This window comes from Emys orbicularis, chromosome 3 (assembly GCF_028017835.1).
Source record: "Emys orbicularis isolate rEmyOrb1 chromosome 3, rEmyOrb1.hap1, whole genome shotgun sequence".
NCBI lineage: Eukaryota > Metazoa > Chordata > Testudines > Emydidae > Emys > Emys orbicularis.
In genome coordinates, this window is record NC_088685.1 from 124,542,108 (window position 1) to 124,561,923 (window position 19,816).

General features: G+C 38.8%; 1 protein-coding gene across 1 annotated transcript in view; it reads right to left on the reverse strand.

Moving 5' to 3' along the window:
* The window catches only part of PRKN (parkin RBR E3 ubiquitin protein ligase), a 1,248,251-nt gene that overhangs the window by 185,580 nt on the left and 1,042,855 nt on the right, over positions 1–19,816 (reverse strand). Inside the window, exon 9 of the mRNA XM_065400948.1 lies at positions 9,290–9,439. Coding sequence (XP_065257020.1) covers positions 9,290–9,439 — 150 coding nt within the window. The remainder of the gene's footprint in view (positions 1–9,289; positions 9,440–19,816) is intronic.

Below are 19,816 nucleotides of genomic sequence, written 5' to 3' on the forward strand. Positions count from 1 at the left end.
CAGGTTTGAGAGCCTGGGGGGAGGAGGCAGGGCTGGGGATTTGGGGAAGGGGCGGAGTTGAGGCGGGGCCGGGGGTGGGGTAATTAAAAAACGGGGGGGGGGGGCGGCCAAAATTGTTTTTGCTTTGGGCGGCAAAAATCCTAGAGCCGGCCCTGTACACAGGTACCTGTCACATGAATTATAACCATAAGCAAGATTCTGAGACCTGCATACCTCAGGCCAGGAGTCCCCTCTGCGTGCGTGCAGACCCACAAAGGTCACACAGCAGACACCTTGATTCACAGTCCTAGGTGGCACTTACTCTGTTGGACACATCCTGGTAGCATAGGCTACAACTGCTACTACTCTTTACATTTTAATTTGCACCGAGTGGATTCAGGCCCTGATTCTTCACTCTGTCTTGTGCAGTCATTTACATGAGTATAAAGTAGGTGCAGAACAATGCCAGATCAGAATTGCTATAAAAACTGTAGAAAACAATGCTTGCATTGGGACCTGTTATATGTATCTATTTATGGGAGCTGCTGCCTCTATGAGACTTCTGATTATTTTTAAGTTCTTCTGAAACTGGCCCATTGGTTATTCCAGAAATTAAGCCAGAGACATAAGGAGGACATTCTTTTAATTCTTGTGCATTCAGAACTTTGAATTTCTCCCACGATGTTAGGTCAATAGGCTCATTCTAATCTTAAATCTTATCATTCTAATCCTGCCTTTTTATTCCATCTTTTCTCATTGATTAAGCAGCTCTTGCATTTTACAATAATGCAACAGTGTGAATCCAAAGTCCCTGAGGATGCCTCCACATGAAAGGCTCTATATAAGCCTACTTTGATTTTATTTATTTCTTTGGCATATATAAATAATCTTCTGCATTCAGCTTGTGTTTCGGATTCCTTGTCAAATGTGAAAAGTTTTTAGATGATTGCTCAAATAAGCCTGTTACATAATTAGGATCCTGTCTTTGGTCTCCTCCAATCCCAGAAAACATATTCTTAGTTGATTGCATTATTGTCTCATCTCCTATGGCTCAATGATGTACATCTTTTTTCATAGCAAAATCTCACCACTTTATCGCCAATTATGTTAATTTACAAATTCATTTTTATTTGCCTTATTTTTAAAATGTAGTCAGTTTACAAGGACATAGCATGAGTGGGGAGAGCCTCAGATGTTCCCTATGGTCCCAGAGTGTCTTTCCCTTTTTCTCCTTTCTCTTCTGATTTTAGACATGGTAGGCTGGATCAGGGACATGCATTCAGCAGGCAGACAGGGCTTGGTTTCACGTACAAAGAGAATCCACTGGAGCTTCCTGCAATCAGATTTTTACCTCCCCTTCTTTACTGATATTACACCTAACACCGTACTTGACTGGCCATATGGTGACACCTCTCTCCATCAGAGGTGGTCTGCAGTGTTTCTGCACCCACCCAGTGGAGTTTCTCTTCATGAAAGAGGCAGAGCCTGCAACTGCACACAGCTTTATGTGCCACTTAAACCTGGACTTCAGACTTCATTAATGTCATGTAATATAATGGCTGAGCTATAGAAGACCTCTGTGACTCGGCCCCATTCCTCAAAACATCACTCTGGATACCCTGTTCCACTAGCTTGGAGTGGGCAGAATGGAGTGGATTCAGAGTTCTCTCTGCTCGCTAGATCACAGTGTCTATGAGGCAAGTCACTTCTCCTTTCTAAGCCTCTTTTCCAAATCTGTAAAATAAATGCTTGAGGTGATCTACTGGAAGCTACCAACGTTGTATATCATGTTCACTTTCACATTTCATCTACAGTAAATGTCATATCCCCCCATTTTACAGGTGGAGAAACTGAAGCAGGCAGGTTGAGCACCCAGAATTCCTTATTAAGCCAGTGGCAAATCTGGGTGTTGAGCACCTCCAAAAATCAGATCCCAAATGACTTTTCAGGGAGCACTGTGGTCTAATGGCCTAGGTAAAGGACTGAGATTCAGGTAACAGGCCCTAAAACCAAAATTAAAAGGTGATTTAAATCTGAGCCCCATTTTATTTCAACTTTCAAACTTAAAAATGGATCAACATAAGTGGCGTCAGTTTTAGCCCATTTCTGTTTCATACAGAAATGGATAAAATGGATCTATTTTTCTTTTGCAAAAGCAAACGGGGTGGATTCAGGAACAAACCCAGTTTTATTCCCTTCCACCCCTGCACCTCCATGTGCACAAACACAGTACTCGATAGCTGGTTCAAGTTTTAATTGATCACTTCTAGCAATAATTAGACTTAATCATGGTCTCTCCTAACACAACTTTCCTGACCAGTGTGAACATAGTGTTATCCCCCGAGATCCATGTCAGAAGTTTGTTGTAAAATCATGATACGGATCAGAAAGGTTGGTAGCCTGTATACATTTGGCTGGTACAATTATTAGGCAACCCTCATCCGTGCCCTCCTCCCTTACCTCACCCAAAATGCCTTCCCACACTGTTTAGGGAAACTATACGAGGCTAGCACTGTTTCAGCCATAGTACAAACAGGGTCACAGAGACACTCATTTGTTTTCTACGGCCATTCTATCATATAGTTCTCTGTACAGTTGGGAGGTAAAAGAAAAAAACAGGTATTCTTAGACATACTGAACTGAGTATAAGTAATTGATTTGTTCTCCTTATATAAACTATTTGTTTTGCTTTTTCTAGCAATAAGAACTAATATGGTCCCCGTTGTTAATAATGGAAACTTTCTCCAGATTGCTTTATCCAGTCACTGCTGACATCTGAATTTCATATCTGTCACAAGATCAATGAATTGCAATACTGCAAGGCATAGCCACTGGAAATGATGTTCTTTGTCAGTGGTATGGCATGTTAATTTCAGTGTGTTATTATAGGATAAGGGCGTTATTTAAACTCATCAGTATTCTACCACATGTTAAAGACTCCTATGTTTTTACAGATCATTACAAACCATGTTAGACATTACCAGAAAAAAAACAACAGAATTTCAGTCATTCTATGAAAGCCTGTCATATTTTAGCAATGAAACAACTTGCTTAGCTACTGAAGCATAATGTGTCAACAAGATGGAATTCCACTTTCTAGAGGCTAGAGTACCCACTCAATAGAAGAAAGCAATACATGATTACTGCCTAGAGCTTGTGGCATAATGCTAGCAACTCAGCATTTAGCAATAATGGAAAATGTCTGTCTCATTTTCATTCCCCTTGAAAAAAGTCACAATACGATGTCCTGAAACACTTCTGCTGTGAGTCAGCTCCTTAATCTCAACAATATCCTCAAACATTACCTTGTCCATGATAATATATTTATGGCGGATCTTCTTAAAAGCACAAATGTAATAAAATGTAGGAAAAGAACAGAAATATGAACTATAATAATGAAGAGTGGCCCTTCAATTTTAGTAGTAGATATTGGCTGTCTTCCTGATTTCCACTTTAAAGCTTCACAAATGACGTAAGTCTTGAGGTCTTTTTGCTGTGTTTTATAATTTTTCTTTTGTTTTTCACAAACCCAATGCTTCTCTCTCTGAGATCATATCTAGGGTAGCAGGCTCTACTATCACTTTTTTCCTCATCTTAAAACCGAGGCAAAGTTTCAGATTGTTGCACACACAGTTCTTTGTTACTCATTATATTTTACTCATCTGATTACAGAGCTTAGTAGTTTGGAAAAAACTTGCAAGTATTTTTCTGAAATACCAATAATTGGTTTGACTGTCTTTATATTTTTAAATATCTTTCAAAAATGTCTAATTTTACATGTCCACTAATGAAGTATAAAGACACATGTGATTTAACTGAACAGCTCCCTGTTTGCAAATAAAATCTTCTACCTTAGGCAGATTTAAATCATTCTTGACAACTGCATGTGAAACATCGTCTTAAAATCAGATAGCTTAAGAATGGTAAGTTCCCCACAAATAAGGAGCATGCTGACCAGTGAAATGCACTCCATTTGTACTGAATTTTGTCACAGAGAATACTTATAAGTGACAGCTAAATGAACTCAAAGCTGTTTTCTACTACCTGCATTTGTATTTTGTTGTTTTTGTATGTTGTATTTTGACACTATTATACTTAACACTAGAGCTGGTTGAAAATTTTCCAATGGAACAGTTTTCTAACAGAAAACCCAGGGAATGTGTTGACTCAGTCAAAACTTTCAAAATAAACTAGGCAGGCAGGAAGGCAGACTGCGCGGTGGCTCACCAGCTAGCCAGCAGGGAGGCAAGTTGCCTGGCTCACTGAGCTCCCAGACTCCCCAGCTATGTTCCTGCCATGCTTCCTGGGTTCTGAGTGTCCCCAGAGAATACACTGCATATGATGTGCAGACTATTTTGATTGCTTTTGGTGTATGCTTCTTTAACTATGGAAAAATAACTAAAAAGCAAATAAACAGAATAAAAAGAACTGATACATGCAGTACCTAGCCTTAGCTATTGACATTGTACTTGAATATAATTTATTTTTCAGTGAATACTTGCAGTCCTACAGTCTTAAAATTCCACCTACCCTGCAGGAAGGGAATGTATTTTTTTCCAAGGACTCTGTTATTCATTGGGAGGGTCCTTACAGAACATGAAATCTGCTGAAAAACAGGGGGAATTTTAAGACTCAATTTTTGTATTGTCGTTTCAAGTGTACAATATTTCTCGTGTCACTAGTAACACACGTCACACAGTAAGTTTGAGATTCTCACTCGTGGATTCTGTAATCAGCTGAGGGGGGCAGGAGGAAGGGCTACAAAGATACACATTATGATTCCCTGATCTTATAGCCATTTATACTGCCAGCCCCGGCCCCATCATAGTTTAGAGCAGCTTTACGGCTGGCTGGCTCTGGCCACAAGTAGAAAGGTCTGCTACCAAGGATCACTGGAGCACAGTAGTTCTCCACCTTTGTACCCTTGCTCTTGGCCATGCCCCCAATATGCATGCTACACCAAGGTGAAGATGGAGAGAGAGTGTCTTAAATTATAGCTATGCTGGCTCTACACTATCCAAAGATTTCTCCTTCATTCTAAGGGAATCCCTGTCTGGCTGGATCTGCTGGCTTTACACACCTTTTTTGCTGCTGGAGTGATGCAAAGGGACCATATCTTATGAGAGAATCTGAACCTGAAAAGTCTCTTCTACATCTCACTATAATAAATTAAGATTAGTGGTGTGAATTCTTCAGGTGTGTGGACTGTATGTGTATACTGACGCACCCATTTTAATAAGCAAATAATATACTTTTCCTTGGAGCTCAGTTCTAACCTCATCAGGTTCTCTGTTTTTAACGTCAAGCTTGTCTTTGATATATAGGAAGTAATATTCTAGGATGGTAGAAAACAAGACAAAGATGTTTTATTTATAAAGCTTTCCTGGGCCTTAATTATCACAGCTTTTCCTGTACCCAGGCCAGTTGGTACAATCTGTAGTGTCTTTCATATTTTGTTGCTGTTTTCTTGTATTAAATATGTCAACATTTTACATCTGAGCAATAAAAGTAGAGAGATAGGTCTGCTGAATAGCAATGAAAGCAGAACAACAGTGCATAATGCTAATACCTTGGGAAATTAATTAATATTTTATGAGTAATAAAAAGTGTGAAGGATTAGCCAAGACTGAAGGTCAATCAATGGCATCACTATATATGGAGCACTGTTCATAACTGAGAAAAAGATTTCTCCATAATGCTCCCCCAGTCAAAAATAAACATCTCCAGATTCACATTGCTCTTCTTAGTTGCTTTAAAAGGATCAAAGCCTGATTGCAATGGACACTGTACAGAAGCATATAAAAAGACAGTTAATACCTTCTCTCTTAGAATGCACAAACAACCAACCATTTGTCTTATGGCCCTCTTTTGAACGTATAAATTGTTGTCAATACGGTATACTATTATCTGCAAAGAGACTTGTGCCAAATGTTTGCCCCTTTTTTCCACTGTGGTAAAAAACACTTCTTATCTGTAGTCCTGATTCTGAAATCAGGTAGCTTATTTATATACATGTTGACTACACCCCGAGGTCATGGCATAGAATGCATCACATGACTCCTGCCATGGAGGTTCTGCAGAAAAAAATCTTCTCTAAGGGCTTTTTTTTTCTGCAGGGTCAGAGAGAGAATCAGAGCCACCAATTTCTGCCTTGTTCTTTCACACTTGGGTGTGGATTTTAGGAGAGTGCCCAGAATGTGGCTCTCAGACTGGGCTAACATTTCCAATCTTTGCCTCAATGAGGTGTGTCCTCTTCTCAACATCTCTTAACCCAAAACAACATGTCAGGTAAAATTAAAGTCTCATAATCTGGTCAGTAGCTACTAAAGCAGAGAGTCCTTAAAAGAAAACATAACAGCTTGCTAAACGGGTCAATATATATAGCCTTTAAATTAGGTAAAGTAACTGGAGATTCAAAATGTTGAAAAATGAAGCTATAGAATGCAGTTTGATTTTGGTAGAGAGTAGAGCAAAAATTATTAGTGATTTTATTAAGGCTGTCAAGTGATTAAAAAAATTAATCATGATTAATCACACTGTTAATAATAGAATACCATTTATTTAAATATTTTTGGATGTTTTCTACATTTTCAAATATATTGATTTCAATTACAACACAGAATACAAAGTGTACAGTGCTCACTTTATACTTATTTTTTATTACAAATATTTGCACCGTAAAAAACAAAAGAAATAGTATATTTCAATTCACCTAATACAAGTAGAGTAGTGCAATGTCTTTATCATGAAAGTTGAACTTACAAATGTAGAATTATCTACAAAAATAACTGCATTCAAAAATAAAACAATGTAAAACTTTAGAGCCTACAAGTCCACCCAGTCCTACTTCAGTCAATTGCTCAGACAAACAAGTTTGGTTACATTTACAGGAAATAATGCTGCCTGCTTTTTGTTTACAATGGCACCTGAAAGTGAGAACAGGCGTTCGCATGACACTGTTGTAACTGGCGTTGCAAGATATTTACGTGCCAGATGCACGAAAAATTCATATGTCCCTTCATGCTTCAACCACAATTCCAGAGGATGTGTGTCCATGCTAATGATGGGTTCTGCTCGATAACGATCCAAAGCAGAGCAGACCGATGCATGTTCATTTTCATCATCTGAGTCAGATGCCACCAGCAGAAGGTTGATTTTCTTTTTTGGTGGTTCGGGACCTGTAGTTTCCGTATAGGAGTGTTGCTCTTTGAAGACTTCTGAAAGTATGCTCCACACCTCATCCCTCTCAGATTTTGGAAGGCACTTCAGATTCTTAAACCTTGGGTCGAGTGCTGTAGCTATTTTTAGAAATCTCACATCGATACCTTTTTTGTGTTTTTTCAAATCTGCAGTGAAATTGTTCTTAAAACGAACATGTGCTGGGTCATCATCCGAGACTGCTATAACATGAAATATATGGCAGAACGCGGGTAAAACAGAACAGGAGACATACAATTCTCCCCCAAGGAGTTCAGTCACAAATTTAATTAATGCACTATTTTTTTTAATGAGCATCATCAGCATGGAAGTATGTCCTCTGGAATGGTGGTTGAAGCATGAAGGGGCATACGAATGTTTAGCATATCTAGCACGTAAATACCTTGAGACGCTGGCTACAAAAGTGCCATGCAAATGCCTGTTCTCACTTTCAGGTGACATTGTAAACAAGAAGTGGGCAGCATTATCTCCCATAAATGTAAACAAACTTGTTTGTCTTAGCAATTGGCTGAACAAGAAGTAGGACTGAGTGGACTTGTAGGCCCTAAACCTTTACATTGTTTTGTTTTTGAGTGCAGTTATGTAACAAAAAAAATCAACATTTGTAAGTTGCCCTTTCATGATAAGGAAATTTCCCTACAGTACTTGTATCAGGTGAATTGAAAAATATTATTTCTTTTGTTTATCATTTTTACAGTGCAAATATTTGCAATCCAAAATATAAAGTGAGCACTGTACACTTTGTATTCCGTGCTGTAATAGAAATAAATATATTTGAAAATGTAGAAAAACATCCAAAAATATTTAATAAATTTCAATTGGGATTCTATTGTTTAACAGTGCAATGAATCACGATTAATTTTTTAATCACAGTTAATTTTTTTGAGTTAATCATGTGAGTTAACTGTGATTAATCGACAGCCCTAGATTTTATCTTTTTTAACCAATCCTGAAATTTAATCTGAGGCATTTCTTTTTGTTTAGTCATTCTTGTTTCTCATTGCTTTTCCACCCCCGCCCTTTATTTTGTAGCCCAGTGCCAGTTCAGAGAATCTGGGGAACTCAGTGTTTTACATGCAACACTGCATGGACAGATAGGAAGTTATACCAAGGTCGAGAGATGCTAACCTATTCATAGAAGAAAAGTTACTGTAACTTCCTAGTTCAGCAAACAATTATTCTTCTGTGCTATCAGTTTGGGCAACATCAAAACCGCAGTAAAAAGTTCATTTTCCATCACAAAAAGACAAGAGCAACAGCATGCTGCTATTTTATAAATATATATATTTTCTCTCTTTCCACCGCCTCCATGGATTTAGTAATAATATCAGGCACAGGAGGACTCCCTTGGTATCAGCATCAGTTAGTCACTTCAACCTATCATTTAGTATGGCCTTTTGTGTATAGAACTTTTTCCCCTCCAGCCCTTTTCTTTTAAGATACAGTGGTAATTTTATTCAAGAAAATGACTAATTCACCTGGCCTGACCTCTTAGCACAACATATTTTCAAATGCTGCTTATTTTATTTTCCTAAAAATACCACTCATTCTGCACATCCCTAGTTAAAAACAGTTTTTATGAGACAATAAAGCACAGAGGTTTCTGCATTAATCTTCATTATGTTTCTTAAAATAGTCACACAAACAATGTCACTGAGATATCACTGACTGGTCATTCTCTCTCTCTCTTCATCCCCCTCTCTAATTAAGAAGGGTGGTACTAATACAATAATAAACGGGTTTGCACTAGATCTTATTCAGTTTTGCTGAGTGCTGGGAGAAAAAAGTCAAAGCTCTTGGCTTGTCATTTGCACAGTTCAACTGCTCACTGTAACTACTTAGATCAGCAACTTCTCAAACCAATTAAAGCAAAGGATTCTGGGATGGACATACTCTACATGACAAAATAGTGATTTCTAGGCTTTGGCACTGTATTAAAATTGTTTATTGAAAGCTACTGAATCTCACTGTGGTATGAAGGGTAATTCAGAGTCATCAAAGTGAAAGGAAAATCCGTTTTTTTTTAAGCTTCTTGTTAAATCCTGCAATCTCAATTGATTCCCAATGAGCTATAAGGAAAGTGCAGTCTTACCCCACAGCCCAGTCCATTGCTTGGCTCACATACTATTTTTCTCACTTCTGGTTCAGGAAGCAGGCCAGCACCACATCCTGGGGTAGGACACAGCACTCCGCCCATCTGCAGCACACACTCTTCTGCACCATAGCGCTGGTAGCGGTTGTACTGCAAGGCAAAACACATGTACTGTAGTTCAAGGAGCCTGGGGGGGAAATCCCAAACTTTTCTGCTCCAGTTTATCTTGCTCAATGAGGTCAGCAGTTATGAGGTTTCTTTTACACAGTAACTTCAGGTTATTTGTCAGATGTTTGGGGGCATCAAAGTACTGCCACATTGTTTCAGTAAACAGGGTAAATGCCACAATGCTTCATTCCACATTAGATGCAAATTGGGGGAGGAAATCAAAGAGCTGTAACCAAAAATTAACAGTATAATGTGTCAGAGCCAAAAGTATCCCACAATTACACAGGACAACTTTCTTTTAAAAAACATATTCCAGGTAGACAAACTCTTTCTCTGGGTAACAATTTATTTTAATTTCATGCATAGGTGTTTCTGTTTCTCATTGTAGTGTCAGTGTTTCACAGACAGTCATTAAGTAGCCTCACAACACCAGGGAGGGAAGCATCTCCATTTTATAGATGGAGACACCAGAAAGTTAAGTGACCTATCCAAGTTTACACAGGAATTCTGTGTCAGAGTCAGAAATAAAACCCAAATCCTATGAGTCCTAGCCCAGTGCCTTAGCCATGACACCACTCTTCTGTGTGTATAAGGAAGAAGTATAAATTGGACCATCTCTGCCATTTTTAATCAGTACCTTACTTCAGGACTGCTTGCAGAGTATGGATGGCAGAAACTGATCTTAAGTAAAGAAATATAAGGGTCTCTCTGGTTTATCATTGGGGTTGACCACAGCCAGAGAATTTGTTTTTAAACATGACTGTTTTTGTCTACAGTAGATGCTAAGGAGAACTGACCAAAACATGCAGGGAACATTTTCATCCAAATTTTGAATCTTTGGAAAATTTCGACAAACTCTACTAGTTTTAAGTGTTTTAATTAGAACATTAGTTAACACGTTTTAAAACCACCATTCATTTCAGAGTGTGGACAGACCTTAAGACAGTTAGATGGAACCCGGGTGTTAAAATACAGCCTGTGGGCTAGATCAGTCCAGCCTAATATATATTTATGTGGCCCTTGGCCCTCCTGACATATTCAGATTTTTAAAAATGAAAGCTGAAATTTTGTGCAAAGTAAGATTCTAGCCCCTGTGGTTGTGAAGAAAACCTTTAAAATGTCACATGAGGGTAAACCAATGCTGTGTTTTCTTCTTGAGTCTGCAGAGAGCCTGAAACAATAAAGGAGACAGGTTTGAACTCCTCTATCCACGTCACTAGAGAGTGTCAAGTAAATGACACTTTAATTTCATCATTGCAATGTCAATCACTGCAGAGGGTGAAATGGGGTATTGAAGAAAGGTCCAGAGAGAGGTGGGAATTGAGAATTTGCAACTGCAGGGAAGGAAATGCAGAGTGAAGAACAGAGAGGAAAGACAGGGAAGAAGGACAGAAACAGAAAGGAAGATGGGGAAGAAGGAAGAGAAACAAAGGATAGAAATAAAAGTGGTCCAAATGGTGGGCATATTTTCCCACTGAGTGACAGTGAGTGAGTTCATTAAGTATGTAACAAATAATAATAACTAGAAGTTTAGTTATTATGTAAAGGCCAGGTTCTACCCTTGAACTATGGCACACTTCTCAGTGATGTCAGTGGGCCTTCTGCTGAGGATGGAGGGTACACAGTCCTAAATTAAGGCCTCAGGTCACAGACCACAATGATAAGTGGAGTTTGGCTCTCTCTGCTGAATGAGTTTGGCACTCTGGTCTAGATGGAATCTAAGCTGGTGTAACATTCACATTGCAGGTGCAAGAAGAAGTGTAAATTATACCAACTCACACTTCTGGTCTACACATTTGGTTTTTAGTCACTGGTGTAGCTGCAAAAGTATAAACCCCTACTGTAGTCATGATTTATGCCACTGCAGTAACTGGTCTAGCTTACCCTGGTTTCAAATTGGGATAAGCTAAACAGATACAAATCAGCTTCCACCAGTGTAAATCATGTCTAAACTAGGGTTTTGCACTGATGCAGCTCTACCAGTGGTTGGTAAAACTCCCTTGTAGAGCAGGTCTCAGTGAATCTGGCCCATTGCACAGTGAATAAATAAAAGAGAAAAAACTAAAAGGCAAGAGGGAAATGAGTTGGATGAATTTTTTCAGAAGATGGGGAAATGAGCTGAGGGTGTGCAAATATCACAAAACACAGTGTAAAATTACAGCTTTAATGGAAAGATTTAGTGCTTCTTAAAATTCTACCTAACATATAACTCATGAAAATTGTGGATTACTAAAAACACAACCGCACCAAAACTATGGAAAAATGAAGCACTGAGTCCAAACCCCCACACAGGGAGGATGCAAATGAGTACTTCAGCATACACACAGGGGCTCCCATGCACATTTTGCAGGTACAATTTAGGAGGCCCCTCATCATTTTGCAGGAGTTACATGCTACAGTAACACATTCTTTTTCACTGTATTTTTTAAAACAAGTATGAGAGTTTTGAAAGCCACAGTCAAGTTACATAATATCCATGTTAAAAATAATAATCTTATATCCTGTTTTATAAAATCTTTTCCAAACAGTTGGGAAAATCCATAAAAAAAAATACATCTCTCTTTATATTAAACAAAACAAAATACAAAAGCTAATTGGAGAAATACCCTTTTAAAGAAGAATCACACAGTGTATAAGAGGCATGAGCAAATCAGTTGAAAATTGGGGATTAATATCTTATATGCTTTACAGCCTTCTTGTTAGAAAGGAATCTGAAGACATCAGCATTTAGAGAGGCATCTATGACACGTGTCTGCAAGGTCCCCTTGAACGTGGGGGCTCAACGAGTCAAATGGTGTTTAACATTATTATGCATGAACCCATTTATCCCAGGGTAATGGGATAAATATTTAATGTTGGAATCTATCAATTTTCAACCAAGTTTGTGATTCTTGCAGTAAATATGTTGAGTGCTCTGAGTCATTCTGCTGGCCTTGAATTTAAGTGCTGGTAATCACAGCTGCAAAGCTCTCTGAGGACCTCATTTTTCTTCAGAGCACAGAGTGGACCTGAAGGTGAGGAGGGAGATTGTCTTACCCTGTCTTAAAAGGTAACATTCAATTGTGCTGAATGTTTGATTGTTAGTAGATTCCTATTATAGACACAAACACCAGCAATACTATAGTTGAGGGTCTGTCAGCATTTCCATTATAAATCCTCAGCTGAAAAGAGAAAATGATCTCCAGTCTCAAACTTGACATAAAAGAAGTCAGCAAGAGTTCCCCCCCTTTAATAAAGAAATTTTCATGACAAAAATCAATCCTGTCTTTATAAGTTACATGCAGGAAAATGGATTTACAGGGTTCATTGGAAAAAAAACATTATATTTTGTCCAACGAATTTGACATTTTATACTGGTTCAGCACAGAAATCATGCCAAATCATTATACAATTATAGCACTGTCAAGAGTGATTTTCATACCATAAAAAGCCAAATAAATGGATCAATTGGAAAACAGAGAAGATCCTACTAAATGCTTTGCACATTCTGCTATCCAGTTACAAACCTGTCTCCTATCTCTAGAGCTCAGATATATTTACAAAAGTGTCATTTTCCAATATTTGTAGACCAATTAAAGGCCCAGACATCAACTGAAAATGAAGAAGCAGAATCCGTACAAGTCTATTGTCATAACAAAAATCAGTTATATTCTAATATACATTGTATTCTATGGTTAAAACAAAATATCTCACTTTATAAATACGGGTACATTTATAAATAGTTTATAAAGGGTTAATACACAACGAAGAAGTGCTTAAATCATTTGCTATAGAATTCAAGAGGGCAACAGATTGCTGTCAGAGGGCAGCCCTAACTGCAGTGCCCTCTTGCAATAGGCCCTGGCATGACCGGTGCACCCATTTCTCCCCTGAGGTAATCCAAAGACTATACTTTAGGCTGTCTTGCTTCAATAGTACCCCTCCATGGGGCTGGGTTTATTACAAGAACACAGTGCAAATAGTTCAAAATTCAAGTCCCAAAACATAATTTGCACTGGGGTGATAAACAAGTAATCTTTAAAATCACATATCCTGAGGGCCATTGATGTAACACAGACCACATTCCAGTGTCTTCCACCACACCTGGATTCTTCGTTGGTCCTCTTCTGTCCCTCTTTCAGGACAGCCTCCGCAGCCCTTCCAGCTGGAGTGCAATCCCACTCTTCCTAGCAGGAACCCCCACAGCATCTCTGATAGGTGATCTTCCTCACAAGAGGAGCATCCCTCACTCCTCCTGACCCTCTCTTTGTTCTTCTGGGTCCAGCTCTCCAGTACAGAGACGTCAGCTGCTAAACCTCACCAGTGCTCTCCCTTCCTTCAGCCCTCTCTAGCCCTCGACTTTGGCATTCTGGCTTAGAGCCAGCAGGCACCTCCCTGTGCTGCTATTCCTGCCATCATTCCATCTATCTGCCTTGGGGACAACAGCCAGCAAACCCCTCTTGCTGCTCTCCTTTCCGTCAGCCTGCCCCCCAAAAAACACCTTCTGTATCTAGCAGCTCTCACCTGCCTCTTTTCCTCACTCTCACTCAGGCAGCTCTGATTCACTGGGTCTCTTAAAGTCCCGAGGTGCTGCCCTACCTCTTAATTGGCCAAATGAAAGCGCCTGTTCTGGCACAGGGGAGCTGGATCCACTTTATTTTCTGGGGCCAGCCACCTGGTGACAGTTGCATACAATCATGGGTTAGAACTCTCTCTAACATCTTCTACTTAGCATTATGTGTAACACATAGAACTCATGTCTGTAACATGTTTACAACAGGTGAAACTTTTGTAAGTGCCTAAGTGACTTAGGAGCCTAACTTATTTTCAGAAATGACAGGCAAAATACACTTGACAATAGGTCTTAGGCTCCTAAATCACAGAGGCACCTGTGAAAACATTACCCATCTATTTATCATTTATGAACACCTTATAAATTATTTATGGCTGTATCATTAATATCAATTGAAACTGAACAAACTATACTTAGGATAACGGTATATTCCACCATTTCAGATAAACTTCTGAATGATCTAATGGATGGGGCACTGGACTGGACAGCTATTCAAGAGATCTGGATTCAATTTTTGACTCAGCCACACACTTTATGGGTAACTTTAGGTAAAACACTTGATATACTCTGCACCTTCATTTCCCATCTGTAAAGTGGGGGTGATACTTCCCTATCTCATAGGGATGTCGCAAGGATAAAAATCCATTAATAACTGAGAGGTCATCAGGTACTATGGTGATGAGGGCCATATAAAGAGAAAGAAATTAAAGTTTCCCCAAACAACCGTTTAATAATAACACCAGGCATAGAAGGAATCAACTACAAGCCTTCTACCATTGTTAGAAACTAGCTTTAAAAGTAATCTAATGTAAATTTGTGAGGAATTCAGATATTGCTGTGATGAAGGCCACAGAAATATCTATAAGTAAGTAACTGGAGACTGCTGATTTTCATACATGCATAAATAAACATGGAAAAAACTTGTATTGCGTACATTTCCCAATTAACAGTATTTTTAAAAATGCTTAAAATACACTTAAAATTGTGATTAATTTTAAGTGACAAGCACTCCAGCAACTAAGTCTTTTGCATGAAAAATATATTAATGCTACAGGAGAACAATCTGCTGAGGAGTTCTGGAAGGAGATCAGATCATTCTGGGGACTGGAAAGGGGACATGGTAGCCTATCACTTTTATGACACAGATTTGAATGCAGCAAGGTTGCTAGTAATCAAAAATGACAAAAGCTGAGGGTATTTGAAGTTTTGGGGCATTTAGTATATTTGGACATTTAAAGGGCCAATTTACCAAAGCTGAAAGCAATGGTTAGTATAACTGAATGGGAACCCACATTTAAAGTGTGGCTGTTTACAAAAACTGTGTATTGTTCAAGGACATCCAACTTGATGTCCAAAAAGCCACATTTCCACAGACATAAAAAAAGGTATGCTGGCCAAAAAGCCATACTGGTTAAAGGGAGATTTGGAAGCGCTGCTAAAACATAAAACATCAATATATAAAAGGATGAAAAACACAGGAAAAGGGCAATGAATATAAGCCACAAGTTAAAAAATGTAGGTGTCAAGGGAAGCTACAGGAATCAATGAAATATCAATGGCCAGTAAGATTAAACACAATAAGATTACATTTTAAAAACATATTAGGAAACCAAAATAACAAAAATCCCTAGGTCAGGTATAAGTCCATTGCTAGATGTGGATGGTAAAATTGTAAATAATGCTGTAGAAAAGGCAGAAATGTTCAATAGATATTTCTTTTCTGTATTTGAAATGAAGCAGGAGAAAGTATCCATCCCATATGATGTTGTGGATGGAATAGAAAGTTTACCATCTGTGATAAAGGAGGATGTGAGTCAGCAGCTGTGCAAATTAAACATTTTCATTTCCACAGGACTGGATTACTTCCATGTAAGAGTCTTAAAAGAACTACCTGAGGAACTTTCTGCATCACTGTTATTTTTAATATTTTAAATAAATCTTGGAAACCTGGGCCAAGTCCAAAGGATTAGAGGCCTACCAATGTAGTTCCAATATTTAAAAAGGGTTAAAAGGATAACCCAGGTTAGCCTGATGTTGATTGTGGATAAAATAATGGAAAGGTTAATTTGGGACTCTATCCATAAAGAATTAAAGGCTAAAAATAGATTTTTTGCCAGTCAGCATAATTTCATGGAAGGTTATGTCTTATCAAACAAACCTGTTGCCTTCTTTAAAAAAAATACCCAACCCTCCCCCCCCAACCCCCCCCCAAAGATAATAGGTCTGATTTTAAAAAGACAACTGTGGTGATACCTTGATTTCTCTAAGGCATTTGACTTAGAGCTTGTCTTCACTATGGGCTAAGTTGGCACTGCTGCGATTGATGCAGTGGCATTGATTTAGCGGGTCTGGTGAAGACGCGATAAATCAATGGGAGAGTGCTCTCCCGTCGACTTCAGTACTCTACCTCAATGAGAGATGGAAGCTATGTCGATGGGAGAGCGTCTCCCAATGACACAGAGCGGTGTAGAAACCATGTTAAGTCGATATAAACTACTTCAACTTAAGTTGTGCAACTTATATTGTCTTAACCCTCTAGTCTAAACAAGGCCTTAGTTCCACATGACATTTTGAATGAAAAGCTTGCATTATGTGGAATTAAGAGGACACAGATTACATGGTTTAAAAACTGGCTCGCTGACAAATCTCAAAATGTAATGTTAATAGGGAGACATCAACGAGTGGGACAATTTCTTGCAGGGTTCCAGAGGGACTGGTTCTTGGTCCAATAATATTCAATATTTTTATCAATTATCTAGATGATTATATAATATTCTTTGTTGGTAAAGTTTGCAGAGGACACATAGACTGGTGCAGTACTAAATAATGAGGAGGACAGGTCTGATCTGAATCACATGGTGAAATGCTCACAATCCAACAAAATCCATCTTAATACAGCAAAATGCAAGATAATACATCTGAGACAAAGAATGAAGGTCTGTAACTACAGGATGGGGGAGACTGTCATGGAAAGCAATGATTCAGAGAAGGACTTGGGGATACCAAACTGGGAGGGATTGCAACTGCTTTGGAGGACAGGGTCATAATTCAAAATGATCTGGACAAATTGGAGAAATGGTCTGAGGTAAACAGGATGAAGTTTAACAAAGACAAATGCAAAGTGCTCCACTTAGGAAGGAACAATCAGTTTCACACATACAGAATAGGAAGAGACTGTCTAGGAAGGAGTATGGCAGAAAGGGATCTAGGGGTTATAGTTGACCACAAGCTAAATATGAGTCAACAGTGTGATGCTGTTGCAAAAAAAGCAAACATGATTCTGGGATGTATTAACAGGTGTGTTGTGAGCAAGACACGAGAAGTCATTCTTCCGCTCTACTCTGCGCTGGTTAGGCCTCAACTGGAGTATTGTGTCCAGTTCTGGGCACCGCATTTCAAGAAAGATGTGGAGAAATTGGAGAGGGTCCAGAGAAGAGCAACAAGAATGATTAAAGGTCTTGAGAACATGACCTACGAAGGAAGGCTGAAAGAATTGGGTTTGTTTAGTTTGGAAAAGAGAAGACTGAGAGGGGACATGATAGCAGTTTTCAGGTATCTAAAAGGGTGTCATAAGGAGGGGGGAGAAAACTTGTTCACCTTAGCCTCTGAGGATAGAACAAGAAGCAATGGGCTTAAACTGCAGCAAGGGAGGTTTAGGTTGGACATTAGGAAAAAGTTCCTAACTGTCAGGGTGGTTAAACACTGGAATAAACTGCCTAGGGAGGTTGTGGAATCTCCATCTCTGGAGATATTTAAGAGTAGGTTAGATAAATGTCTATCAGGGATGGTCTAGACAGTATTTGGTCCTGCCATGCGGGCAGGGGACTGGACTCGATGACCTCTCGAGGTCCCTTCCAGTCCTAGAATCTATGAATCTATGAATCATTGAAGATAACCATCTGAAATTGAGCTCTCAGTGCAAAGCTGTGGCAAAAAGGGCTAAAGCAATCTCTGGAAGTATAAAAAGGGGAATATCAAACAGAAGTAGGGAAGTGATTTTGCCTCTATACACAGCATTGGTAAGACCACTGCTAGAATACTATGTCCTGTACTGGTGTCCATGTTTCATGAAGGATGTGGAAATATGGGAGAGAGTTCAAAGGAGGGCCACAAAAATGATCCAGGGGCTGGAAAACAAGCCTCAGGATGTGAAGCTTAAGGAACTCAACCTATTCAGGTTACCAAAGAGAAGATTGAGAGGTGATTTGATCACCATCTATAGGTACTTACACATGGAAACAATATTCACTGGAATGAGGTAGCTTCTAATCTTGCTGACAAACAAGTTTGATTAACAAGAAGATTCACTAGCTGGAAGCTGAAGTTAGACAAATACAACCTTGAAATAAATTGCAATTTCCTAGCAGTGAGTTTAATTACACATTGTAACAGTGTAACTCACCATTGCTTGGAGTCTTTAAGGCACGAATAGATAGCTTTCTAAATGATATGCTTTAATTCAGGCATCGGTGGCACCTCAGTCTCTCCTATTCTCTGCCTATGGCACACAGCAGTTTAGTCTCCTGAGTCTGAAATACTTCTGTCTAACAGAAGTCTTTGGACTCAGTAATGGGGTATTTAAGTGAAATCTGATGGTCTGTGTAACCCAGGAAGTCATACTAGATAATCTGATGGTCCCTTCTGACCTTAAACTCTATGAAAGGTCTATGTAAAATACGTTGGTTATCCCGGGCCATACCCTAGTTGAAAGGTATTCAGAGCAAAACCAACCAACCAACCAAACAAAACAAACCTCTGATCAGAAACGGTATTAAATGTCATGCTTGTTGCCAGTCTCAGGGGGGGAAAGGTCAATGATTTAATGAACCTAAGACTTTTATATACTTGAAGTAGTCCCTTCAGATCAGGGTAGAACTACATTGGAAAAGCAGACTACAAAAGCTTCTAGTGCCACAGCCAATGCTGAACTGTATCTTTTTTTAGGCCAAACAGAGAACTTCCAAAGTCCAGCATGGCTATCTAGCACCTAAATGAAGTCCAGATCATTCCTTCCCAGAGAGAAATCTATGAAAAAGACAAACTTAAGCTGCAGAGTTTCCATCACATCTTGATGTTAAGGTATGCACAGTTTGGCACTTATAGACTAGCAGGGACCTCCTAATGGAGAGGGGCATATAGATGGAGGCTGGACAATGACAATATCCTCCCCCACTTCAAATTCCTTCATGGGATCCACTTGGGGCTCAGAACAGTTCCTGATTTTTCTAGCCCCCAATATATTAGGCCTGGTTTTACTCTCACACTAGAGTAAATCGTGTGGCTTCAACAGAGTTACTCCTGATCTACATGAGTATAAAACTAGTGTAAGCGGGGATCAGGATCTGCTCAGCTGCGTTAAGACTTGGAGATTAAGCAAGCCTCTAACCATTCTGAAATACGTTATGAAAACATTACTTACTTGCCATGGCTCTCTACAATATTGCTTATGCTATTTTAATTCTGTATTTTAAAAATTATGTATATTTCTTTTTCTTTCTACGTATCTAAAAACATCTGTTTGATAGTATGACTTCCAATGAATTTAGACTAAAGTTTAATGACTGGTGCAAATCAAGAATTTCTAATATTTAAAAGGTAATTTAAGTACTTTTTAAAACTACAAGTAAGGGTGTTTCAGAGGGAAAAAATCCACTTGCTAGAGTAAGGTTGTTTTTACTATTCCCATAAATCAAATAACCACCTGTGTATTTTAAAATTAATTTTGGAGGCTACTAATCCATAGGTGGACTTAGCATTTTAGGCAATTTTTGTCACACATTTATAATATATATAAAATGTACATAATG